At 41.8% G+C, this 26938-nt stretch overlaps 1 protein-coding gene across 1 annotated transcript; it reads left to right on the top strand.

Annotated features, from left to right (window-relative positions):
• On the top strand, positions 1-26466 carry LOC122154342 (KAT8 regulatory NSL complex subunit 1-like). The gene is made up of 5 exons (XM_042802209.1): positions 1-205; positions 16757-16887; positions 23233-23404; positions 24869-25028; positions 26147-26466. Exons 2-5 carry the CDS (start codon positions 16790-16792, stop codon positions 26353-26355), a joined length of 639 nt encoding a protein of 212 aa, XP_042658143.1. The 5' UTR covers positions 1-205; positions 16757-16789; the 3' UTR covers positions 26356-26466.
• The last annotated feature ends 472 nt before the right edge of the window (positions 26467-26938 follow it).

The following is a 26938-nucleotide window of genomic DNA, read 5'->3' as shown; positions in this document are numbered from 1 at the left end:
GGTGCCCGCGCTCCCCTTGAGGGGTGGCAGCCATAGTCTTTCCCAACCCCCTCGGCCGGTGCTGCCTGTCTTTGCGCCGCGCAGGGCGCCTGCGGCTCCGGCGAGGAGAGCGAGGTGGAAGCCGTGGGGCAGCGGCGCCTGGTCGCGGCTTCCCCAGTGTGAGTCCGGGGTTGCTGCGGCTCTTCCCCGGGGAGGTGCCTCTGAGGTATTTCCTGCGGCGTTTGTAGACTTGTTTAAGGAGCCTGGCCATTCAAGCGTGCGCTTTTGTGTTCTGTAAGTCTAAAGCATCGTTTATAATGGTGCTCCTTGTGAGTGTCGTGGTGTTTTTTTTTTTTTTTTTTTTTTTTTTTGTGGTGAAAGAGTGAGAAAGTCTTTTCCTACGGTCCCTCTTTATCATCTGGCAGCTTCCCCCGGCTTCATTAAACCTGCAAGCGATCCCCGTGTCGTAGGGCAGGGGCGCTCCGGAGCCCCCCCGGCTGTGGATTTTGGTGTGTGGGGGCAAACGTGGCTGTGGACTCGTCTCTCCCGTTTGCTCCCGTGGAGGGGACGGTGCTCGGAGCCCGTGGGAGGAAGCGGCAGGGAGAGCTGTAGAGTTGGCAGCAAAGGATGGGAGTGCTCATCTTGTATTCACCTCTTCATCTTCCTTGTGAGCTACTACGCTTTTTTTTTTTTTTTTTTTTTCCCTGAAAAACTTATACATCAAGTATTCTTTACTATATGTGCTTTAACGGTGCTTACTCTTCGGTGTTGGTGTTGCATATGTTGAAATGCTTTTAATAAGGAGTTTATCTGCAACAACCTTTGCAGTGCATGCCACTTCATAGCCTAATGCTGTTGCATCCATCTCAGTTTAAGGATATGAGCGAGGTCAGGTTTGTAAGAAGTGACTTTTTGTTAAACTGCCTGATGTAAAGGGGTGGGGAGGGATGAAGTTTGGCACTGGTTTAATAAAGATAGAGTAGGGCTGTTCTGTGGTACTGTAATAGAAAGGAGCTAACCGAATTGGTGCTAGTGTGGGGGACAAACAGCACTAAGAGAAAGCTCTTACCTTTACGAAGGTAAAAACTTTTTTAAAACCCAGTGTCTGCACTGACAATGGTCTTTGGTAATACTCCAAAACCAACTGAAAGTGCCTTTGCAATAGGAGTGTTTGTGAAGTGCACTAGGAAGTAGTACAGGTCAGCTTAGATGTGACAGCGTTGCTGGTCTGAGCGGTGGGTGACGTGTGTCTGCTTTTTGTGGTAAACGTGCAGGACTTCCCAAAAGATCAGTTTTGTTTTCTGTGTGTGAAGTAGTCTGAAAGCTAGCTATTCTGAGAACAGAGGTCTTTACTGTTTTGTTTTTTTTTTTTTTTTTTTTTTTTAACTTTATATCCAAAAGTAGTACTTGTGTGGTGCATTGAAGAATGCAATTTGATAAGAGGAGTCAGAAAACAGCTTGCTGCTGGCGAAAGGGACAGCCCCCCTCTCTGTCCTGGCTCTGTGCCCCTGTTCCTGCACAGCCACCTCTGGGCTCCCAGGTGGACCAGTTCATGGTATGAAACTGTCAGCTCTAGAGAAATGAGTTTTGTTCCATCATTTTGTGTCTCCTGAAGCTGGTGCTTGTGGTTTTAGCTGTTTGCCAAGAGAGAAGCAGGGCTACCTTGCTTGGCTACTGTTAGGTCTTGGGAAGACTTAATCACTTCTTAAGAAAGACCTAAACCAGCAGTGGTTCTCTATGGTAATTTGAAGTTGATAGCACAGGTTGTAAAGCTGGGTGATGTTTTATTCCTACCAGATGTATCTGTTAAGCAGTTCAGTGTATGTATTGGATCCTCTAAATAATATCTGTACCTTGTAGGGTTTCATCTGTGAAGTGGTCTGAGGTTTACTGTTTTCTAAAGAGGGGAGAGAGCAGTTAGCCTTAGAGACGTTGGAAGGGTTAGTTGTGTTAGAGCTCTTGGGTTAGTCTTTTTCTGTTTTGTTGACATACCTGTTCTCTGCTCTGAAATGACCTGTTCAGTGGAAACTGATAGTTGGAATAACTGTCTTAGGGGAGAGAAGGGGAGTCAAGAAAGCTGTTTTAGACTTACATATTCTGCCCTTTCCTATTGTAACTTATTCTTTATTTGACTGTGTGACCCTGGCTGGATGCCAGGTGCCCACCAAAGCCTCTCTATCTCTCCCCTCAGCTGGACAGGAGAGAGAAAACATAATGAAGGCTCAAGATAAGGACAAGGGGGAGAGATCATTCACCAATTACCATCAAGGGCAAAACAGACTTGACTTGGGGATATTAATTTAATTTATTACCAATCAAATCAGAGGATAACGAGGAATAAAACCTAATCTTAAAATACCTTTCCCCCACCCCTTCCTTATTTCTGGGCTCAGCTTTGCCCTCGATTCTTCTCCGTCTTCCCTGCCAGTGGTGCAGCGGATGGGGGTTGCAGTCAATCACCCATTGTTTCTGCTGTTCCTTCCTCCTCAGGGGGAGCACTCTTCACAGTCTTCCCCTGCTGCAGTGTGGGCTCCCTCCCACGGGAGTGAGTCCTCCACAAACTTCTCCAATGTGGGCCCTTCCCATGGGCTGCAGCTCTTCCTGACCTGCTCCAGCGTGGGTCCCTGCTGCAGTCCTCCCAGCAACAGAATGCTCCAGCGTGGGCTACCCAGAGTCCTGGCCTCCTTTGGGCACAGCCCCTGCTCTGGTGTGCGGTCCTCCACAAGCTGCAGGTGGGGAACTGCTCCACCGTGGACCTCCGTGGGCTGCAGGGGCACAGCCTGCCTCACCATGGGCTTCACCGTGGGCTGCAGGGGAATCTCTGCTCTGGAGCACCTCCTCCCCATCCTTCTCTGACCTTGATGGCTGCAGAGCTGTTTCTCTCACATATTCTCATTCCTATCTCTGGTTGCTGTTGCACAGGTTCATCCCCCCCCCCCCCCCCTCTTAAATAAGTTATCCCAGAGGTGCTACCACTGTTGCTGATGGGCTTGGCCTTGATGAGTGGTGGGTCTGTTTTGGAGCCAGCTGGTGTTGGCTCTATTGGACATGGGGAAAGTTTCTGGCAGCTTCTCACAGAAGCCACCTCTGTAGCCCCATTACCACCACAACCTTGCCACGCAAACCCAATGCACTCTGTCCATGATTAATAAATGTTTTGTATGTTAATTGTTCTCATTCCGCTTCAGAACCCAGAGTTGTTCAGATAGAAATTTATGTAATTCCACATGCTCTTTCTTCCCAGTAAATGTGTTTCTGTCTTCCTGGGTCCTTGGAACTTTCCTGAGCATCAGCAAAGTGGAAGTGACCTGATTCTGCTTCCTTCTGCATTCGGAGAGCAACAATGAAGAATGTAACAAAGCAGCAGCTCTTTGGAGAGTAATTCATATAAAGATAGAGGGACCCACCAAATATCTGCAAGGGAGTTTGGGAGCTTTTACTGCCAGGAGGTCAAGAAGGTGGCAGGGTGGAGGGCATCAGCCAGTGAGTTAAGTCTTTGTATAGTTATCTATGTGCTTCCCTCTGTTTATTAAAAATAAAATTAAAATCTCAGAATTGGTTACTTGGCAGTCAAAAATAGATCAAAAAATTCTTGTGCGTAAATCCAAGGTAGCAACTTCATAAAATTATGCCTTTCCCAGTATGGCACTGATCCTCTTTATCTTCCTCTGGCTTGTTTGTTCAGATCTTTCATTGCGTGCTTAGAAGTGTGTGGTATGTAGACACATTCTATATTTATTCAGTTTACTGCCTATTGATATACTGTGTAGTTTCCTTTGAATGTAACAGCTTGGATTTTTATGAGAACTGAAGTGTTTGAGGGGTGTTGTACATTTATATTTATTTGTAGCAAAGGCATGTTAAGATGAAGTTTTGTTTCCCAAGTATTTTTTCCTGATTTTTCACTTAATTCTATTCTTGCAAAACAGAAAAAAAACTTGCAGAAGAATATTCCAAAAGATATGGATGCTGTTGGGCTATTCCCCCAGGCAATGCCGGGATTCTGCTACTGCACTTGTGGTGTGTGTTATGCTCACTTCAGTTCCTGTGGGTGTTTCTGGGAGAGCTGATCTGTGTAACAAACCTCTTCAACCCAGATTTGGGAGCTATAAACAGCTACAGCTGTTTTGGGAGGCTTTACAGTCCTGTATGTGTTCCTTACTTTTACATGAACTCTTTAGTCATAGGTTAGTTGCTTTACTACATATGTCATCAAACCAATGTACCTAAAGGAATGTCAGTATTTCCAGTTTATCATTTAGTGCAGAAACAGTGAAATACTGATGTTTGGTGTGGGTAATGGCTTGAAAAATTATAGAATAAGTAGCACATGATTTTCCGGTTTTACTTTTGTCTTTGGCTTCAACTTTAAATGTGCACTCAGCTGCTTTATGTCTCTTAATTGCAATGGCTTTTAAGTTGAGCTTTTTTTTTTTTTTTTTCTCACTAGAGCAGTGTAAATCTCAGCTGGAATTTGCCCAAAGCTTGCCTTTGTTTTCTTCTGCATGTGTGCTTGTGTAGGCATTCACGAATCTGGCGTGTTGGATACTTTGGTTTTGTTTGAGTGAAATCTTACTTTGGCTTTTGCATGTTTTCTCTCCCTCTCTCACAGAAACAAACTTGCCTGGATATGGATACTTTGGTTTTGTTTGAGTGAAATCTTACTTTGGCTTTTGCATGTTTTCTCTCCCTCTCTCACAGAAACAAACTTGCCTGGATATAATTCTGAGTTTAGTTTCTGGACCTGTGAAAGGTGTTTGCAGAAAATAGGCTGTGGAGAAGAGCAGTTCAAACTTCTGCTCTTAATTGAAGGCACGTGGCTGCTAATGACCAGCCAAGTGCATAGAAGTTGGTGTTGGTTTGGTGTTGGACTAGTTGGTGCTTTTTGTGTGTTGTGCTGGGGAAAGGGCAGCATGGGCATGCAGAGGGAAGCTGGGGTTGTGGAATGGGAAGCGGAGCCTGTAGGATGGAACAGACCCAACAGAAGCTTGAAAATAATTGCAGATTCTTGCTTTTTATTTTATTATTTCTCTACTACTAGATTCATCATGTAATCATATTTCCTTTAATACACATAAGTGTTGGTTCTCATTGTTTTCTGCATTACTTACTCGCTAAATTCTGAAAAACAACTCAATAATAGGATTTGAAGTAGAAAAAAGGTGATAGTAGATCATTCTTGCTTAAGTGTTGAATATGCTTCTGTACATTGATCTCTTTATTGCGTCAGATTATCTGGCAAAATCAAGGTGTTTGGAAATTGCACTTATTTTTCCCAACTAATAGCTGTGTTAAATGGTGGTTTTCTCATTTTGATGACTACTGTTAATACTGTAGTGACTCTCCCAATGTTGTGGAAAGCTAGATGTGGATAACTACACCTGGAAACTTCTTACCTTGTGGTAATGTACCTAAACTAATAGCAAAAGCATGTGAATATGCTCTTCTGGCTGGAAAGAACCATTGCAGTCTTCTGATCTTGACCTCCCTACCACAAGGCAATATTAAAATTCTAGACTGGTTTGGGTTAGGAGGGACCTTAAAGCCCCGCCAGTGCCACCCCCTGCCCCGGGCAGGGCCCCCTTCCCCCAGCCCAGGGGGCTCCCAGCCCCGTCCAACCTGGCCTTGAACCCTTCCAGGGAGGGAGCATCGGATAGAGGAATAGGGTGTTTCTGGGTAAACACTAGGATAGGTGAACCCTATCCTGGATAGTGGATATCCAGGTGTTTCTGAGGTAAATGCATTTATCAGTGTCGTGGTTTAGGCCTGATTGACAGCCAACCACAATGCAGCGGCTCTCTCTCCCTTCCCCTCCGGCAATGAGAAGGGACAGAGAGCCAGGCTTGGGGTTCAAGATAGGACTGGAATGGGGAAAAATCCCCCTTTATGGTCACGAGCAAAAGGCAGACTCGTCAGGGGAAGAAAAAAAGAACATACATTTATTACAGACACTAACAACACATAACAGAGTAGGACAGTGAGAAGCATTGCCACATCTTGAGAACACCTTCCCCCCACCCCTCCCTTCTTCCCGGGCTCAGCTCTGCTCCCGATATCTCTACCTCCTCCCCCAGTGGCGCAGGGGCAGGGAATGGGGGGTGCAGGCAGCGCTGCCACTTCCTTCATCTGCGGTGAGGGGAGTGTCCAAAACTTGTTACCCCCTGCTCCATCGTGGTCCCCCTCTCACAGCAGACAGTCCTCCACAAACTTTCTCTGACTTGAATTCCTCCCACGGGCCGCAGCGTTCCCCACACTGCTCCGTCATGGGTCACTAACTTCCTCCGACTGGATTCCCTCCCACGGCTGCAGCCCTTCCCGAGCTGCTCCGGCGTGGGACTCCCCCGCATGCTGCAATCCTCCCAGCACTGAATTACAGCAGCGGGGCTGCCTTTTCCCACGAGACCCCAGCCTTCTTCGGGCACAGCACCTTGATCAACCATGTGGAAGCCACAGGCCATAAATCAATGTCTGCTCCACCGTAGATCTTCATGGGTGGTGGGGGGGGCCGCCCTGCTGTCTCCCCACAGGATACAGGGGGGTCTCTGCTCCGGCACACCTCCCCGCTCCTTTCTTCCTCCGTTCCTCCACTGACCTTGGTGTTCACGCAGCTGCCCCAACTCCTCCTCACCACGTCCCTTCTTAAATACGTTATCGCAGAGGCGCAGCCGATTGGCTCAATTTCCCAAACAGAAGTGGAGCTGGCTTGGAGCTGGGGGAGCTTCGAGAAGCTTCTCACAGGGGGCCGCCCCGATAGCCCCCTCCCCTGCCACCAAAAAACTCCACCACTCACTCAACCCAGGACAATCAGATTTGAAAGAATTAGCCTTAGAGCATCTTTTTTTCTTGAAAGAAGAGTGAGTATGCTTATGCCTAATATAACTGTGGTCACAGGCTTAGTGTGTTAAAATCTGGGCATGCCAGACTTTTTTTTTTTTTTTTCTGTGAAGTTCTTGAGGCAATATCTTTCTGCTGCTGCGTTCCCATTGTGTCATGACTGAAGTTTGTTGTGCAGATGAGATTCACCTGTCATGCTGAGAAGAGTTATCTTCTGCTTAAGTTCCCTGAGGCAAGTGATCCTGCTTGGTGTCATCAAGTTATGAGGATTGCGCTACCCTCAGGCTTAAGGACATTCAGAAACCTCCTAGTGAAAAATGTCACCAGAGAAGAAAAAAGTATTAATTTCCTCTTTGAATGGTGGCCTACCACACTGAGCACTATTCTGAGCTGTGCAATGCAGAGCTTTCTACACCCTTGCTTAGTCACAAGAAGTTTGACCCATAGACTCATTTCATTTCTTTTAATACTGTTTTAGTAATCCGAATATGGTCTGTTCAGGTTTCTATATAGGGACACAAAACCTACCTCAGAAAAAAAACAAACCCAACCACCTCACACACGCAGTTGCAGATGGAGGTGAACAACTAGTTCTTATATAACCTGAGGCTTATGCAGGTAATTTCATCTTGAAACCAGTATTTTTAATTCATAGATCTAGTAAGCTTGAGTTGTCAGGAGGAAGAAAGCTTCCTGGAAAACTACAAGCAAGACAAATGTCTCCTGAAAGCAAAAGTCTGATAACCAGGCTCAAGAAGTCAGTTGCGGTGACTGCATCCTTGTGAACAGCCTTGGCCATCAAAATAACTACAGATGAGGTAGTAAGTTCCTTCAGATATTGTTTTAGCTTGTTGTCTTTATTTAAAAGGATACTTTCTGCAGATGTTGCCATACCTTGGTAGTGACAGCAGACACATCATTTGAGAAAGAAACTACTTGATACTGATTGCCACTGTCGTGCTGTTAGTAAGCACATAGTCTTTCTCTTTTTAGTGTTAGTAAAAAAGAGCTGGACAAGAACTGAAAGAGTCCCTGTAGATAAGAGGTTTCCGAAGGGGAAGGAAAGGACTGTTCTTGCTTTGGGCACTGCCAGAGAAATCGTTGGAGCTAATTGAGAGTGTGGGATCTGCCCTGCCAGCTCAGGTAGGTGTCAATACCCTGTGCTCTGTCCTGCAAAAGGCTTTGGAGGAGTCTGTCTAGAAGCAAGATTTTTGTAAGTTTGCTTAAAATTGAAGTTGATTGTATGCATTTTTCTGTGCATATGTGTTGGTGATCTTGGTTTTTTTTTGCTGTAACTCTGTGTGGATGCCTTCAGTGAGCACTGTCCATGGCCAAAACCAGTGCTGACTTTCAGAGCCTTGGTCTCGGAGGGGCCGGTGTGCATAGGGTTGCTGGTTAGATCCACCATTGGGGTCTGTGACAGCTACAATGTCCCATGTTTGTCATAAAGAACACTGAACTATATATGCATAAAATGGGGAAATTTGTTATTTTGATTTGAAAGTATAACTGAGGCACTTCATTCATGCATTTGTTTGGGTTTTCTGTTTTCTTCTCATGTGATAGCCTAAAAACGTACTGCCTCTTAATCCACTGGAAAAGGGATTCTCCTGCATGCTATTAAATAGCAGTTCTGTAGCCTGTCGTTTACCCTATATGTTAGTTTAATCAAACTCAATTTCCATATTACTTACTTGAATACTTGTGTGTTTGCCGCTCTTTGTCTAGAGAAACAAAGAGAAATCTGTTTGATGGTTACCCAAGGTTTAATTGATTTGGTATTAAAGTATAGCAATTGTTATCAAGGCTGTGGGAAGCTGTGATGTGTCAATGATACTACTGCACTTGTTTGTGACAATTGCATAATGGTAGTAGTAAATGCAATATAAATTTAGCTAATTATCCATATGAATGCTCCCATAGGTTATCTTGAATTTCTTCAGAATGCTTGGCGTCTGATCTAATTTGTTTTATGAACTTTCTGCAAGAGCAATTTGGTATTAATAATTTGCTATTGTTAGACTCCTTTTCATATTACAGGCATTTTCTTCATTTTCTGTACAACTAGACTCTTAAAAGCACTGACAGTGCAGAAATTTGGATTTTCAAACTCTAATTGCATAATGCTATTTTTGTTTAGGTATTCTGGGGACTTGCCTGCATTTGAGAGATTCAGTAAGGTGCATCTAAAGAATTCCTGTACTGAATTTGTTGCAGTTAACTATTCTAGAGCACTTGGGAAAGATTAACCCAGAAGATAAATATATGAATGGAAAATACAAGTAAAGCTAGTATGCAGTCCTCTTGAGGAAGAAAAATCATGACTGCAAGCCAAGCAGGCAACCTGGTATGAGTCACATTTGCCTCCCTTGTCCTTTTTCTATGTTAAAGTGTAGTCAGCAGACATGTGGAAGGTGAGACACTTTACCCAGCCCTAAATAATCAGGACATACATGGCCACAGACTATTGCAATTGATTATGACAGGGGTTTATATCATACTATGTGCTGGTACATTTATGAATTCTTAGGCTAGAGGAAGCCTTCAGCTTGCCTTTCATCTTCCTAGGGCTCTGTGTTATCAGCTGATTCAATGGTTTCTCAGGCTGAAGGACTTCCAGGACACTAACATCTTCCATTGGCCCTCCCTCTTATCATCTATAACTTTGGTTAATCAGAGTGGAGTTGGAAAGAGTTCTGGTAGTGCTCCAATTCCAAATGGAGTCATAGCCCAAAAACTTTCCGATTTATTTAAATTTTTTGGACATCTTTAACTCAGAATTACTTTAAAACTTTTTTTACTGGCCACTTTTGAACAGTGCTTGTTTTTATCTAGTAAAGTTGGCCTTAATTTATGATTGTTGCATTGCCACGTTTGAAGTCAGAGAGAACAGATTAAATGCTTCAGTTCTTGCTGTAGTGTGTTTGGAGGAGAGAGAGAGGGAAAAAAAAAAAAAGCCAACCCAAAATCCTGACCTTTTGAAGAAGTGGTAGTATTCAAAAAATTAAATTAATTAAAGAAAAGGAAATGTCTGCAATAAAATGGATTTCAGTCTGGAAGGTAACCTATACTTTGAAGGTACAGCATTTGGGTTGGTAATGCCTTTGCATCAGTAAAACTTGATCTGTTTTCAGGAGTGTGTATCAGCTAAACTTCCTGTGGAAAAACCTCATTACAGAGTGTTTGGTCAGGCTGTGGTTTGCTTTCCCTTTGGGATGAACTTGTCAATCAGAAGTCTCTCGTTTACTGATGTGCTAACTGGACTCTTTGAAGTTGCTTTGAAGCTGCATTGTTAGCTTGGGGCCCCTTCCGAGTTTTCTCTCTCTGCTCACATATTGATTCCCAATTACTTCTAGAAGCTTTAAAGAAAATCAGAAGTTTTTCTTTGAGATATCTGATTTTTTTCATCTAGTCAGTGCTCTGTTCTTAGATTTGATATATTGCTCTAAATAATTCTTTGATGTATTTCTGTATTAAAATTCGAGTTCTTAAACTGCAGCCAAATCTCATCCTATGCAGATACAGCAGACTCCCCACACTGATGAAAAGGAGCCTCTTAACATTTCCTCAAAGCGGTTTTATCCTTAATTGTTCTCTGGTCTTTGTTCTTTAGTCATTATACTGCTGATGTAAAGTAGGTCACACACTTTCTGAAGGGAGAGAAAAAACCCCACCATGGGGTTGGCAATAGAGCTTTGAGTTGAATTACATCAGATTGTGAAGTGAGCGGTCTTAAGAACAGAAAATTAAGCTTGAAAATTATTCCTTATCCCTGTTCTTTTGCAGGAAGATTCCTGCCTCCACTAGAAGATTTTTGAAGTTATTGCAAGGTGTTGGTGATAGCAAAAGCATACACTGGAGCATCCACAAATTGACATTTGTGAAGTGGTAGATGCATTGGCCGTTGTTTCCATCTCTCAAGTGATGGAAGTACTATTGTGTTGCTGTATTTTGCTTATGTTATGAGGATTATTTGAATGTGTGCTTCTCTTAATCTCCCTAAATTCAGATCAAATGCTAAGTGTATTTAGTATTTGTGAGCTACAAAATCTTTCTTAGACTACATGCTTAGAGATAACAAAACTGTGAGAGAGTCTATAAGCCACATGGTTATTTTAGGATTGTAATTTTTTTTATGGGTGCAGGTGTTGAAAGAGAAGAACACTTTCATAAGAACAACTTTGCTGTTAAATCCCATACAGTTTACAAATGTGTGTGTTGTCTGGTATTCCGTGGTTGTGATGCCAGCTCTGCCCTCACAGTGCTGCCACTGAGAATTGCCCAGAGCCTAGGTCACAGAATTCGAGGCTGTGTATTAAGACTCCCCATTGAGGATGAAGAATGAACTTGCATCAGGTATTCTCCCCTGTGGAAATGTTCTTGTCAAAAAACTCCACCTGTGTGCTTCAGTTCATAGTGATACAGTAGTTAGTGGCTGTTGTGTAAACAGTATAACTGAAACTAACCCTAAAATGATGAAAAAACATTGTTATGCAAGGTGATTTTTTTCAGCAAAGGAAATTCAAAATACTTACTAGATGTGGGACTTCATCTGCCTTTTTTTTTTCCCCGCTTTTGGTATAATGCATGTGCCAGGCATTATAGCGGGTGCCACAGGCTGTCGTTCGTGGTGGGCATGGCTGCTTCTTAATGTGCCATAGCTTGGGTTGTCACTGCTTGTTTGTCTGTAGCCTAAAGGTTCTGATGCTGTTGGGGAGGTGGGTAAGACACAGTGCCTGATGCTTGAACACAGCACATCAACTGCTGAATGTGCCAGAGGGTATGGTACTGTCCTTAAGGTAAACCTTCATTCAAACAGTAACTCTCAGTGAAGACAATATTTTTAGTATCAAAGTATTATCCATGTGGGTGTTTTAATACCTGGTGTTCTACATGGCACTGGCATGATGGTCTTCTGTTACAGCAACAGACATTCAAGCAGTAGATGAAAAATCTTCCAGCTGAGATAGTCAAGCATTGGAGTACCTTCCTGAAGGGCTCACATGGATTTCTGTCAGTAGAGGTTTAAGACCATGTAATGTAAACAGCTACAAGGAGTGTCACAAATACAGGTTAGTCCTGCTCTGTGGTCAGCAGCACAAGCTAGGACTTTGTCCCTTCAGGCAGTTCTTTTTGTGATTTCCACCCCCTGAATTTGCAGAGGAGAGAAGTAATTTCTGTGCTTGTCTAGAAAGATCTAGATTCCTGCATTGGTTTGTAATAGTCAGAATAATGATACCTGCTCCTTTTTAATATATTTTGCTGCACAGTTGAAGAATGGTATTGACTATCTTGGGGATAGGAGTTGTAAATTAAGGCTAGATATTGGTAGAATTTGGGGAGGACATAGGACAAATGGGTTTCCCCCCTCAAACTCTTAATCACTTCTTAATAGTGAAATTGTTTTTGAATTTCTGTCAAATTGTTTGTTGTGGTGTTGAAACTTACTTAAATGGTAAGCATGAGCAAATTCTTGCTTTTCAGACATCACCATGCAGAGTGCCAGTGGGCGATGGAGAGAGCAGCTATTAGTTGCTGTTGGACATGTTTGCAGACTCAAATCTCTGATTTGGCATATCGAATAAGACAACAGACAGGTATCTACAGGCGACTCGTGCTGCCAAGGTAGTTTTAGCCTGTTTGATGACTTAAGGTTCTCTGGAAGCTATTCACATATATTTTTTTCTTTAGCAGAATGTTCCTCTGTAGAAATAAGGGTGAGGGGAAAAGCTTTAGAGCTTCTGAGTTAGTCCCATACTAGTAAGAAGTGTTACCTTCATTTTTTGAGGGCTGTGATTTCTGTCTGTTTCACAAAGATTATAGTAAGATCTTACTGAGAGAGAAGGGCTTAATTTCATCATTTTGTCCTGGCAGGGCAGCTCATTAATGGAACAGGGCTCTAGTGGTGTAAGCCACCAAGTTGGTCCTTGTAAGTGTGTGTTTCTAAACTGGTATAGTGCCAGGGTGTCATCAGAGGTGCTCACAGGTATGACTTAGGTTTCCAGCCTTGATGTCTGCTGGAAAATTTTATTGTTTAAAGCACACAGATCTTTAAATCTCAGAACATTGTGTACACAAGTTCTATGCTTTTCTTCTGGGCTGTGACCTTTTAATGTTTCACATCAGTATCTGAGAAGCATTATGATAGAAAATAGATAGGATGAATACTCATTTATTGGCTAGAATTGTATTTACTTCTATGTGACTAGATTTCCCAGAAAAAAATTAAACAAAGCTTTCCATCTTCAAAACTTGCAATGCATTTTGGAGTTTCTTCTTTTAAGAGCCTCTCAGTCCACTGCAAAAGTACCTGGAAACACTTGAGTTAATCCGTTCAAAGCACTTCTGAACTTTTGAAATCACTCTCATGTTCCGATATTAAATTATTTGAATCTGTTTGGCTTTCAGTGTAAACTGCAAAGCTCACTTCCCTAGACTCTGGAAATAAAGCAGAATGTGAGGATTTTTACTTGACTGGGTGTTGTGCTTCCTCTTGCCCTTTGTCTGGAAGGAAAACCATTTTAATTATTGTCCTTATTGCGTATGTGTCTGTTTTCTCTGGATAAATGCACTTTTCTTTTTCATCAGCTGTTATAAATCAAATATGTTGGATTACTTTTCTAATGAATATAAAACTTACTATTCCACTGTGGTATATAATGTGTCCCTGACAAAGAACGGTGCCCACGTAGCTTTACCCCTTGTACACTTTTGCAGGTGCTCCTGCAGGATCTGAGGTGAGGAAAGCCTTCATTCATTAGCATTCCTGGCTAGGATTGCAAACGAGAGGGTCAGTCAGACCTGCTTTGCATGAAGGCTTAGATTAGATGACCTCCAGGTTTACCTTCCAATATAAATTGTTCTTTGATTCAGCTCTAATGGTATGGAAAATAATAATTCCTAACGGCGCTAGACTTTCATAACATTAGTCTCTAATGCAGTGCAACAAGATGGAGAATACTAACTTTCTAGATGCTTTGAATCTTTTCTGAGTGACTAGAATTTGTCTTAGCTGTATTTCTGTATTTAACCAAATTAGCCTATGATTATCTTTAATTCACTGTAAAGCAGTTACTGTTCTCGAGCAGTTATGATGTTTATACAGACATGAATGCAAATGTGTAAAATAAGTTATTTTTTTCTGCATAATATCATCTTCCATTCACAAGTATGTGTGTAATTATACCACAGGTGATGTGAAGTATAAACTACATAGCGAATAACATAAAATTTCCTTGTAAGGGATGCTAACTTTCCAGCTACTTTCTACCGATCTTTTTTACGAAGGAGACATTTTACTGGTGTGAGAAACTACTAAGCTGCTGTTGAGCAACAGAGAAGGTTGTAAAGAGAAATAGGTTGGTGTGTAGGGCATTGTGTGTGTGCAGCAAGGCACACGCTGATAAGCATGAAGAGGAAATGTGTGACGGGAGCAGAAACAACTGAACTGCAGAGTGGCCAGCTCTCCTCACCCATTATAAAAAATGGAAATTAAATAGTGTGAAGGGAGGATGATAGTCTTAATCATGGCAATTATCAGCCTGTGAGCAGTACTCATTATTTACTGCCATGTTACTCTAAATAGTCTAGTCTACACTAGCAATCACCAAGGTCTGCTGGTCCGTGACCAATGATAGTGAGCAAGTAATGTCCTGCGGACACTGTGATGCCTCAGCGTCCTTTTTGTGGATCTGTTATACCTCCCTGTAGCCATGAACAGAGCTGGAGGCCCTTGAAACCAGGACGTTCATTATAAGCCATGGTTGTGGCCAGCTCTTTAGGAAAAACAAACAGCATTGACGTTGGCCTAGTAAGGTTTCCTCTTTAAACTACTTCCCCTAGGTTAGCGAAAACACATTTTGAATTAGTGAAGTTGCTATAGAAAAGTAGCTCCTAAGTTGTTTCTTTTTCTTTTAGAGTATACTTAAGAAATATTTGTTGTGCTGTGCCTTCTATGAGTGGAATTTGGTGTTGCTTTTTATCTCCAGGGCCCAGTAGTCCATGGTGGTGACTGGCAGCCTGGAAACCTAATGAAGAAGCAGGGCTGATTTGGGTTCTGTGTCACTGGTGACCTCTGAAAAGGATATGTGGCTCTTGCCTTCATCTTCTACCCCAAGGTGCCCTACAGGAGATGCTGTTCCTTCCTGTTTCCTGTGTAATATGCAGAAGCCGGTCAATAATCAAGAAACACATAATTTTGCAGTGATAGAAGCAAAGAAAGAAACTTCCATTAAAGCAAATATTAAATCAACAGTAGTTTATAAATCACATAAAATAATTTGGTCTTACTATACTATTTTAATGTTCCTTTCTAACTAATTTTTGCTAATTTTTCCTCATATATTAATGCATCAGCGGATACCAGTTTACTAATACTTTCTATCTGGCACAGAACTGAACTTGCTTCAACTTACGCTTTAAAAAAACTCTTGTACTTTTGTACTTTTGTGTATACTTAGTCCTCCAAAATTAAACAAGAACAAAGGAAAACAAAACCATGAAACAAAAAACCCACCACAGAAATATAGTGTGAATCTTAATTTACTGTGCAAGAGCTGTGGAAAGTGATTGGGTTGGCAGTCATAAAAAAAAAACCCTGAAAGCCAGCGTTTAAGGAAAATTTCATTTTCTGATCTTAAGCTGTTGTTAGAGTCTTAGAGTTGGTGGCACTTCTGACCAATGTTGTTTGTGTAAGATGGTTTTAAAGATATTTTTAAAGGATTGACATATCCAAGTACAGTTTAGAACCTGGTATTTCTGGGTGGCTTCTGGTCACCAGACCAAGTGATGTAAGAAGTGCTTTTAGCCCTAACTTCTGTGAAGCTATGAAGGGTTAACTGTCATAAGCTGTGGCTGTAGCATAGGGAAAATATTTGTATTTCAGAGGACACAGAAGAAAAAAATTAAGATGACTCCTTTTCTTGAAAGCCCACTTTAACTGTTTCAGTTGCAAATTCTGAGGGAAGATACTCCAATATGTGTAAGGGTAAGCTGCAGAATCTGAACATTGAGTAACTGAGCTCTGGTAGAAACAACGGTGAGAGATTGTTCTTGATAGATTCAAGATGAATATGGGATGATTCGTTGTTTTTTTTTTTTTTTTCCATTGTATGATAGAAATATCTACCAAAAGGAATTGTAGTCAATAATAACTTTCTGATTTAAAACATTCTATGGCAAATTTAAATTGTTCAAAAAGGGAATAAACAAGGTAATAGAAGCTCTACTAGTTGAATGCTGTGGTCTGGATACAGTCCGTGACTCAATGAAACCATCTTAATTATTAGACAACAAAGTGCTTCCTTCAAGGGATGAAGCTGTGACATTGATAGTGCAGTATGAAGAAAACTGTACTCCTGGTGCTCTTTTATCTTTGGGGGGGTGGTGGTTTAATGCTAGTGTAGATACACGTGTGCAGTGAACTGCAGGTATTGGGGTTTAGTGGTGTGGAAACCAGAAGTGTGTTGACACTTCAGAATCACGTCCAATGAGTGTGTGTGAACCATCAAATGTTCTTAAATAGCACTAGTATTTCATTAAAACTTCAGACAGTTTCTGTGGAACTGGTACAGCATTTAGTACAGATTTTAGTACAGTGTAAGCTTTTTGTCTAGCGGAAAAGGCAGAATAGCTCAAAAATTAGGTCATCTTGCTCTGAAAATGGACTCCAGCCTAAAAGCGAACTAAGCTCTATTTTGCTATTTTGTGATGTGTAAGAATGCATTTAAAATAGGACTTTTTATTGATTTGGGGGTTGTTGTTTGGAATGCAGTTGATTAAATGGCATGTGATTGATTATGTTGGGCCTACCTAAGTTTAGTGTTGCTTAGAATTGCAAAATGTTCCTTAGATTACTCTTGTTTTCTCTCTGACCTCATCCTTCTTCGGATTCACTGTCGCATGAAGCTTTACTGAGTTGGAGATTTCATTTTTTCTCTTGCAGAGGTCTCATCTTACAGAGCCTTTAGGAAATGTGATGTGTCCAAGTCCTTCCTGCACCCCCATCAGTGGGTCTCCAGAACACCTCAGGGGTTCTACCATGTCACCCTGGCAAGTCAATGGAGTGTTTAACTGGTTGGTTATCCTCCTCTTACAGATTGATCAAAGTAATTGCATATTTAAGGCATTGGTGATACAGCGAAGAAAGCGGTCTTTAGCTAAAAGATTTCTGTATGTACCGTTCAGCTGTGAAATGGGTATGCATGTCTGTTGGGAGGATTCAAGGGGGGAATTTCTTGTAAGAAGTAATATAAAACTACCACTTGTGATCTACTGTGTAAAAGAACCACCAAAATCCCCAAACTGCCAAGTATATAGATGATGTTGCTTGTCTTGCAGGCAGCCTGTTGGAAGACGTTACCTCCTTTTTATAAATAGATGACCAAATTGCTCTTGCCTGTCTAGGTTAAGGTTGAATGCTGTACCGCATCCTAGTGAACTGATTATTAATTTTTTTAACGAGTGGATTTATGAGCTTTTTCAGTCTCTTTCCTTGCACAGTATGTAGAACATATTTTTCTGCTTACTAATTTTCAGTATATGGAGAAGTAAATATTGCCTGTCTTACTGGTGATGGAGACACCTAGAGTTTAGCCTTTCAAGTCTCCATATTTTTATGGAGTCTTGAATCTGTGATAAAAGATATTACCGATCAGTTGTTTGTTAAATGTGTGTGTGGGGGGGGTGTCAGTGATTATTACATAAATTAGGAACTTTCCTGCTGTTATTTTAACTAGCATTCAGTCTGATTTAATATTTGGGGACACTTGTCCTGTGCAAGCAGGCAGCGACCTTCAAGAAGCCCAGTAGCAAGAGTCAAACTTTAGTCTGTAGAACTGCTGAATAAGCTTTTCATCCTGTGGAGTACTGGATATATTGGTTAAGAGAAGCTCTCTAAAAAATACAACTGTGAAACGCACTGACTGTCCCAATGATTTACCACGCTGTTCTTCCAGCTGATCCATTTTCATGTATAGCTTTGTGGTATCTCCTCAGGTTTTATGCTCTTCTCTTTGAGAAGTTTTTCATCTTATTTCCTTCCCTTCTATTACACTTCTCTAAAGATTTCTCCATTTATCGCCACCTTATTCTTGGGAGCGGGGAGAAGAAGAATTAGTGCTGCTCCAAAAAAAAAAAAAGCCAAAGCCCTCACTTCACACCATACCCGATCCTGTGTAAATCAGATAAAGCAGTGACAGGGAGGGAGGGATGTAAACCTGATACAGCGACATGGTGAAACTTGCACTGAAGTCATATGGAGAAAATGTTCCTCTCCCCACCCAGATGCACGTTGCTTTCTCAGTTCTGACTCATAAGCAGATGGCTGCTACTCAGTTGCCTTTCAGGCCTTCATCCCTTATAAAGAAGGGGCTTAAATGAAGTTTCCCCTTCTCTTGTCAACTCAGTTTACATCTAGAGAAAAAACATTCAGTCTCCAGTCCTGGATGCCTGTAGACTTTAGGGGATCAGCAAGAATCACATGAGCAAGTTTAGTTTAAGGAGGAATAAATGCCCAAGAAGACAGGTTGGCACTTCAAATTAAGTTGTCTAAAAATTGGTGCTCTTGCCACTCTTACTTTTTGAGAGGTTTTCCTTATGTCTTCTGTAAAGTTGTAACCGTTATTCCATTTTCTGTGAAGCTACTGAAAAGCAGGATACAGTGTGCATTTTGCTGCATGGTTGAAAGATCCACTGAAACTGCTGAATACACTGGGACTGCCTAAGCTTAGCGTGGTTTGAGGTGAAGGTGCTGGGAGAGACTCTTTAGAGCACAAGGCTATAGGTATCGTATGTACTTGCCCGATTCTTACACTCATTTTCTAGACATCTCCTCAGGGCCACTGCCTTTTTCTTGTGGAGCCACCTACCTGCTGTTCTGTTACTGTAGGCAGATCCTCCTGGCCACATCTTGCCATTGTCAGTGTGGTGGGTGAAGCACAGACGGTTCAAGTACAGATGGAGCCAGTTCTGGGCAAAGCCAAGCCTGGGTTTGCCTAGATGGTGCTAGCACAGCAGGGACCTGCTGTCGCCCTCCTGGCGTGCAGGGGCACCTTGGCACTTGGTGGCTTTGCCACGCATGTCCCGACACATGTGAAGCATCTGTGTCTGGGTTGCTGTGCGCTTCTCCCTCAGTGCCATCTCAGTGGCAGGCTGCTGCTGCTGGGTAGAGTGGCTTCCAAGATCCCCCAGTGGCCACCAGGCCTCTGAATCCCTTTCTCCTCGCCCGTTTTCAGCCCAGCTGCTCCACAAGATACTGAGTGAGATGGACCTTTGGTCTGATCCAGTGTGATCATGCAAATCAGCACCTTCCTCTGAGGTACCTAATGCTCTTCTAATAATTTGGTTGAGCTTTTGGCAGTTGAAATTGGACTAATCACAACATGCAGAGGCTTCAGGCTGATGCATTTCCCAGTGAAATGAAACATCTTGTGTTTTTTTCGGAGAATAGTTTGTTTTCTTTCCTAGATGGCTTTAGTGGAGGTTTTCCTTGCTGTATTCATTCAGTAGAACTAACTTGCATTTTAACAGTGGTAGTTACAGCCTAGAATTGATTGCACTGCAGTAGAATGAGAGAACAAAGTAATATTATTCAAAGCAGACACTTAGTTCCATTTCTGCTATGGTGATTGAGAAGGTTAACAAATTCTTAGCAGATTAGTCCTGAGCTTCAAGCAGTAACATTGCTAATCTTCTGAAGGTAGATACTTTAGTAATTGTGCTTTTATTCTTGGTTAATTCTGCAGATAAGGCAGCTCATTTTCTCTTGACTTGTAGAAATCCAGAGGATTCTGGAAGTATTAGACCAAATTATAAATGTCTAAATCTTCTTAAATGGCTATTTTAATCCACAGTTACTTGCAGTGTCGTGTTGTGGGTCTCTGTCATACTTGAAGAGTTAAGTCATCTTAAACCCAGCTGAAATACTACTCTCTGCTTCTGTGTTCCATTAAATTTTATGCTTGCTGCCTTTGCAATCAATCTTCTGAATTGCAAGTAAAGCATTATATATTTTATTATACATAAGTTACCAATTTTGATAAAGCAAACTGAATTGGTGGTGCATGTTTCTGCCTGTGAGAAACGAAAAGGCTGTTGGGATGGCAGGGAGGGTACCACATAGTCACTATTCTTTACATAATGCGGGCTCTGGCCCAGCCTCCAGTGCTGATGATGAACGACGAATTCCATGAGAACTCTGAAGAGGAAGAAGTAGAGGAAGCTTGAAGCCGCCCCCAAAGAGGAGCACTTCCATATTCCCCATCAGGAATGCACATCTGCTTGTAGGGCAGGCGGTTATTAACGGGTTTATTAGAAAGAATGGGCATCTTTACGTTGACCTGCTGCTACTGGGGAAGTTCTGATTTTGTAGAGAGGGATGGTTGACTGCAAACAGGTCGACCCACCACTGCTTTGCTTGCTGTGGTTGACACAACCACCACGGGGGTGTGAAAGCAGGAGCCTGAGACCAGTAGGAAAACTGCCAGGACCCTTCTGTTTTACATTAGTGCTTGGACCTGCTGTCTGCGACATAACATGAGCTTCACTCTTGTTTAGGTTTGGGTGTGTTAATTCAAACTTGTTACTATGCATCTCTGTAGCTTATTTTTGCAAATACAGCATTACATGGTGTTTTCATTAATGTCTTAAGCACAGTCTCTTCACATTAACTCGAAAGGTTACAAGTTCCGTAAGGTGAAGAGAGTTTGCTTAAGATACTAACTAAATGGCTCTGTTTTCTTCTGGTGCCTAAAAGCTTTTAAGACTTTTCTTAAATAGTGACTTCTGTAGAATTGGCTGGGTGCTTGCGTTGGGATGCAGTTCCCTAATAGCCAGACTCTGGAAAAATCTTTGAGAACTTTTCTTGTATCCAGCTCACATCCCAAGCATGAAATGCAAAGTACCCAAACTGGAATTGTTCAGATACTAGGAATTCATTTGGACCTTGTCAGGGAAGAGATCAAAGGTTTTTGAGCCTACACTCAGGATTTCCATTTTGGAACTTGTAAAAATAGGTTCTGGTGGATAGTTCCTGTGCAGTATAGTATGATCAATCTTTGATCACTCCTAAATGAGTAGCTATATGTAACATGATTCCAAAATTTAAATATTTTGTCTCTTCAGATTTTTTTTTTTGGTTAAATCATCCTCTGCTTATGTTTGGAAACAGTCTGAAGTAGCTTGTTTGTCTTGTTTCTGTTAATCTAGTAATGGCTTTTGAAACTTCTGCCTCTTGGGAGGAAAGCTGTATCTGGTGTAGATTTGAAGCATGGATTTTTTACAAGCTGTGTCGTATTTTAGAAGCTTAATACAGAGCTTTATTCAGCAGTTAGAGAGTAAGAGCCATAGAATTCCTCTGTACATAACTGATACATTGAATCTCCTGTTTAACACACAAGGTAATAGAAATTTCTCAAACTTTCTTATTCACAAGAGCTCCTTGGGGGATTTGAGACTTTATTAGAATGCACTTGAAAGGCTCAAGTTCTGGGACACCTTGAATGCAATTTTAAAAATGCTCTCTGACACTCGTATACCTCAGTCATCTGTGATAAACTGAAAATACATCTTAGATTTTCGTAGTCTGGTTATCCCTAGCTTTTATAGGATCATTGGGTGTACCCCTAATGAAAAATTCACAGTGGAAATCTAAGGCTATTTTGTGAGAATAAGTAGACATATTGAGAAATTGCAAGTAAAATTACCATTTTTGTAACTTTTTTCCATGCTATTTGGGTGTGGAATGCTACACAATTAAAAAAAAAGTAATTAGAAGTTAATTGTCTTTGTATGACAAATAACTATAGGGCAGATACAAACTCATGAGTGAGTCTGGGTTTTCGATGGATATGAATGTAGTGACTGTGGTTCTGGCCACAGATCTTCTCCTTTGCATGTTGTTCTGCTTACCTGGAGTGCGGGTGGCAGTGAGATGTAGAGTGGTGGCCTGGTTTCAGAGCCCGAGACAAATACTCCTGGCTGTTACATCATCACCTGAAATGGTTACTTTTCAGGCAGGATGGCCCGGGTGCATCCCATTGCGGTAAGTTCTTTGAAGTTTGGGCAGTGACATCTCATCACAGCAACCCTTTCCTTCTTGTACCGCTACCTGAGCTACCTACTGTGGAAGTTACTGCAGTTTGGAATTGTTTGGGTCCAAAGCACATACGCCAATTTTGCATCAAGCCTATGTTTCCTGTGTAGGGCAACAGGAGATGTGAGGCCACCGGGAAAGAATAGTCTCATGCAGATCTGCCGTAATGTCAGAGGTTCATCATACACTGTTACACAGAACTAGTTTGGTTTTATGGAACATGAGCAGTATATATTTTTGTGGAATACTTTCTCACTTGCATTTTGCCTCTTACTGTTGTCCATAAAATTTTATCTTCCTGGTTTGCACAGTTAAGAGGTGATTGGGGAAATTTGGGTCTCTAAAGCACATCTTCTCCTACAGATGTTTCCTTGTCTATATGCGTTTATAGCTGAGTAGGAGACTTGGCTTAAACTGAAAACAAAAGGACAGCAGTATAGAATGATCTAACTTGGATGTAAGTCAGCAACTCAGTTTCAGGAGGAATGGCAGAGCTGGGGAGACTTGTTTTTTTTCTAGTTCTAAAGGCTTGTCACCAACCAGTACCTCAGGTCAATGTCTGGTGATGCTGATTTCTGCCTGGCAGACCTACAGTTCTGCATAGAGTTGGAATAGCCCTCTAGAACCCTTCTGGTTCAAATGACAAAAATACAGATTTTTAAACTTCTAATTTTATGAAAATTTTTTTTCTTGGTTTGCATAGCAAACATTATCACGTTTGATTGTGACCAGCAAAAGTAACAGATAAATGAAGTTTTTAAATAGTAATGTCAACGCATGACCAATTACAAAAAAAGATCTTTTACGAAGGCACTGTTTTACAGATGGTTCCAGAAGAAGAACGTACTGCAAGGCAATAAACATGTATCGGCTTATTCAAAAATAACGTATGGTTAGATTTAGCTATAATTCCATGGTGAACAAAGAAATGGAAAGAATGTTTGCTGGTATTTCTAGGTTTAACAGCTATCTTTATGGGAAGTAAATGACTTTGTTTTTATCAGGTGATAAACTAAGCTGCTGACTGAAGTTTTGATAGAGAAATAACGCATGTTATTAATGGCTACTAATAACACTTTCTGTCCTTAAACCGATACAAATATAGCTGTTAAGACCCTTCAGTGTCCATTTCTGTTGAGAATTAAATATTCAGAAATCTGCACACCACTTAAGAGAATGCAGCAAAGACTAAAAACGTGGTGAGAACAAAACTGGTAAGCCCAAGCTGTTGATACTTAAGGAGACTTTGGGTGTCCCAGCTGCAATAATAAATACAGAATTAGAACTTACTACTCTTGCTCTGAGAGTTGTTTTTCGTTTGGTTGCAGTTTGTGTACTGGCTCCTCTGACAGCAGATCTCTGATGGGCGTAAATGTCGAAGGGAGATTTGGCAAGCAAACCCCACTAAGAGTCTGCATGACTGCTAGGATCTGCTCAGTTTGCAAATACAAGAAGCGCAAGCTTGTCCGAGCTCCCTCGGTGTCTCACTTCAGCAGTAAAGTAAGTACAAGTTTTGTTGTGTTCTCTATTTAACTGTGGTTTTAAAACAGATTCTAAATCTCTAAAAATCAGGCAGCTGTGCGTTTTTGAGTAACAATGACCAGAGTGTACCTCAGCCTTTAGCGTGGGCAGCAACCTTGTGCTACTTCCTTTTGGAGCTGATTACCTTGGAATTGTCCAGGGAAGAATAAACCACACCTAAACATAACCCTAACCCCAAACCACACCTCAAAAGCCACCGGCCACTCAAGAATAACCCCCCCCAAAATATCTAACCTTGGTTCAGACTTGGCAACCTGGTGTGTGACTGGGTTCTGTGTATTTGAAGGCTGAGCTACCATGTCTGATGAAATGAGTGCTCCTTGGACACCTAGCTGTGAGCTACCTGCTGATTAATGTTTCTTTGTTTGTCAGAATTAATATATTAAAGTGTGTGGTAACATCCATCAGTTGACAAGTGGTAGTTTGTTACGCTGCTCATATCTTATTTTCTTGTTTGTAGCCTTTTCCTTATTATATTGATTTACAAGTGACAGGTATTTAGCAAGCTGCAGATTCAAGACAAAAAGATTAAAAGTTATGTTACTTGTCCTGGTCTGATCTTTTGTTTCACCAGAGTGCAAAGCCAGTGTGATTCATTTCAGTCTGCTTAGGCTATAGGTAGAAGCATTATTAATGCTCCCTCTTCTGGTTTGACTGATACTGCGGAACCTGATATATTAATGGGAAGGGGCATTGGGTGTGTCTTAGTGACAGTGTGGGGAAAAATAGTGGAACAAAGACGTGAGAGCTGCTGTGGTTGCAGCTTACATTCCAAACAGGCAAGTGAGGAAGAGTGGAAAATAAGTCAATATTGTCAGAATGATAGATGCCGCTGGTGGTGGATTGTTCACCTAACAGGGTTTTTTATCAAGGTTTTTGGAAGCATCAGAGCTACAAAAAGCCTTAAAGGAAGATGAGGAGGAACAGGATGGGAAATGGAACAGAGGTGTTTGAAGTTTTAAAAAGAAAGTGATGAAGTAGTATGGCTTCACTGGAGTCACAGAGGAGCAGCTCTGTTGGCTTGGAAATACTAGTAAAGAATCACACAAATGTGTTCCTTGACCCACAGAATTGTTTTGATAAGGTAGTTCATCCATGGTCAGAAGGAGAAACAGCCTGTGGTAGTACTATTGCACACTCTTAACATTGACCTGAGCTCTTGATTTTATTTTTCACCCTGGAAATCTGCTGCTTGCTTACAACCTGGGGTTTTTGGATGGGTTTTTTTCCTCAGTTGTGCTGGGGAAAGATGATGCCAGAGATGCTTTTCAGTCTTTGAAAACTTGCCTGGCTTTGCTTTTTTAGTGAATGGAAACTAATGTACCTGTAGAAAGCAGACTGGAGATACTGGATCTGAACTTTGGTTTTACTTACATCTGAAGCATGTTTCCCTTTTCAAATGTTTGATCTCCTTTCTTCTAGCCGCTGAAACCTCTCGCTGTGAAGTGCAGCTGTGAGTGGCCCAACTCTTGCGTCCTGTGTAGCTGCAAAGCCTCTGTCCAGACAATAGTCACCTTGTCCCTAGAAGAACGCGTAGCCCTCCTGGACTCTGGCTTCCACACCATTCTCTCCTTATCTCATGGTGAGTAGATCACCTGTTGTTGCAACATAGAAGAGGATCCTTTACTGTGCCACTGCCCTCTTTGCTCTTCCTCCTTAAATGCAAGGAGGTTAAAAATATGCCAATGGAGTTGTAGGCATGTTTCTAGAGGATGATGAAAAGTGTTCAGTGATGTTCTGCATTGTAACCAGAGACATGTCTTCAGTCCAAGGATGCCGTCCGTGGAGACCTCTGAGCCTAGAAAACCACCTTGTGTCTTGGCCTGCATCTGAGGCAGTTGCCATCTCTAGTTCAATGTAAGCTTAAATCACTTCTTTAGGATCAGCTCTGTGTCTTCTGCAAGGAACATTCTAAATCTGGAAGCTTGCAGAACTGCTATTGTAAGTTCCTTTTAAACCCCTGCCCTGAAAGATGATTTGAAAAACTCAAAAGCTAATGCTGATTTTCCGGGCTGTGTGGCACTTGTTTGGTAGACCTCTAGCACCAATTTTTGAGTGTGAAATCGCTGAGTCTAAGCAGTCCTTATTTAAACACCTGTAACCTTCTAGATGTGTTCTGTGGTTGCTTTATGAACTGTGTTCTGTTGAATCTTAACATTTAGTTCCTGTTTAACTGAAGGATGATAGTGGGTGCAGCACTGCTAGTGCCTTTAACTGTGGAAGAGCAAGAATGAGCACTAAGGAGTTTTTGTCTTAGGTTAAAAGACAATGAGGAAAATACTTTTTCTACTGTGCAACAATGAGAGCATCTCTCCAAAGATATATTTATCATTAAAAAAAATATAAGCTCACCTCTGCTTGTTAAATAATGATGCAAACAAGTGCCAAGTAATATGTAGCTGGGTATGATTCAGGTTAGCGTAAGGGTGAGGAAGCTCAACAGCCAGGTGTTGGGTTCTGGCTGTAGGATTGGGCCAGGGCAGAGGCTGCTCTTTCTGGGGACGTGCTCATCCTGTCCACTCTGTCACAGCGTGCGTGGGGCGAGAGAGCCTGCCATCCACCCTGCTGGCTTTAGTTAGCTGTGTCACTTCATTGCTTTACCACTACTCAGATGTGAACTGTGAGCAACGGGCGTGCAGTGCTGTATGTGAGAAAAGAAAACTTCACGTTACCAAAATAACTTGGTTCTCCTACTTTCAGGCAACCCTATCCACTTGTACTTTGAAACCTTATTAAGAGGGGACGGACTGCATAGACTACTGAGCCATGAGCTCAGGACTCTGAAGATGTCCTGTTTGGGAAAGAAACAAGATCCAACTAACGGCACATTCCCAAAGCAACACTCTTGGCTCCTGCTTGCCTCCCATAAGTTAAGCAAGATGGAGCTTGAGTTGAAGTTAGAACATTAAATGCGGGCTTTTAACTAATACCTGAGGGCAACCAGTCAAGGTAACGTGGAGAAAGTAGCTCACTGTCTTCCAGTGGAAGATAAGTTGAACTCTGTCTTACAATAATGTCTCAGTGACTGAGTCCAGCATCTTGAAAACTACAGAAATTCTGACGCCCTTGGAGGGACAAAGAAATACTGGCCTCAGCCAAGTTATTAAAAATAAATAAATCTTGCCTGCATTTCTTTCAAGGGAACAAGCAACCCAAAATGAAGCTTTTATGAACCTTTACTTGAAATCAATGTAGATTGGTATTTGCCTGGCAAAATTCTGGCATCTTTTTCCTGCTGTGATAGCGATTGCTGTTCCAGTTGCATGCTGTTCTTACAGTTTAGGAAGGCCTAATTTCTTTTTCATCGGCTCATCGAAGTTGATGATTTTAAAATGTTCTACAGCAGGTTAAAATGAGTGACAGAAGACTCAGGCCAGTTTCAAGACAGGAAGCAGGAAACTCAGCTAAAACACATCCTAGTTTTTAAATGAACTAGGGTTGGTGTTCTTTTAAAGGAAGCCAAATGGCATGTTTTCTTGCCAAATCATTTTT

This window comes from Tyto alba, unplaced genomic scaffold, assembly GCF_018691265.1.
Source record: "Tyto alba isolate M040663 unplaced genomic scaffold, T.alba_DEE_v4.0 Super-Scaffold_38, whole genome shotgun sequence".
Taxonomy (NCBI): Eukaryota; Metazoa; Chordata; class Aves; order Strigiformes; family Tytonidae; genus Tyto; species Tyto alba.
Note: the sequence above shows the minus strand (reverse complement) of the source record. Positions and strands in the feature narration are given on the sequence as shown.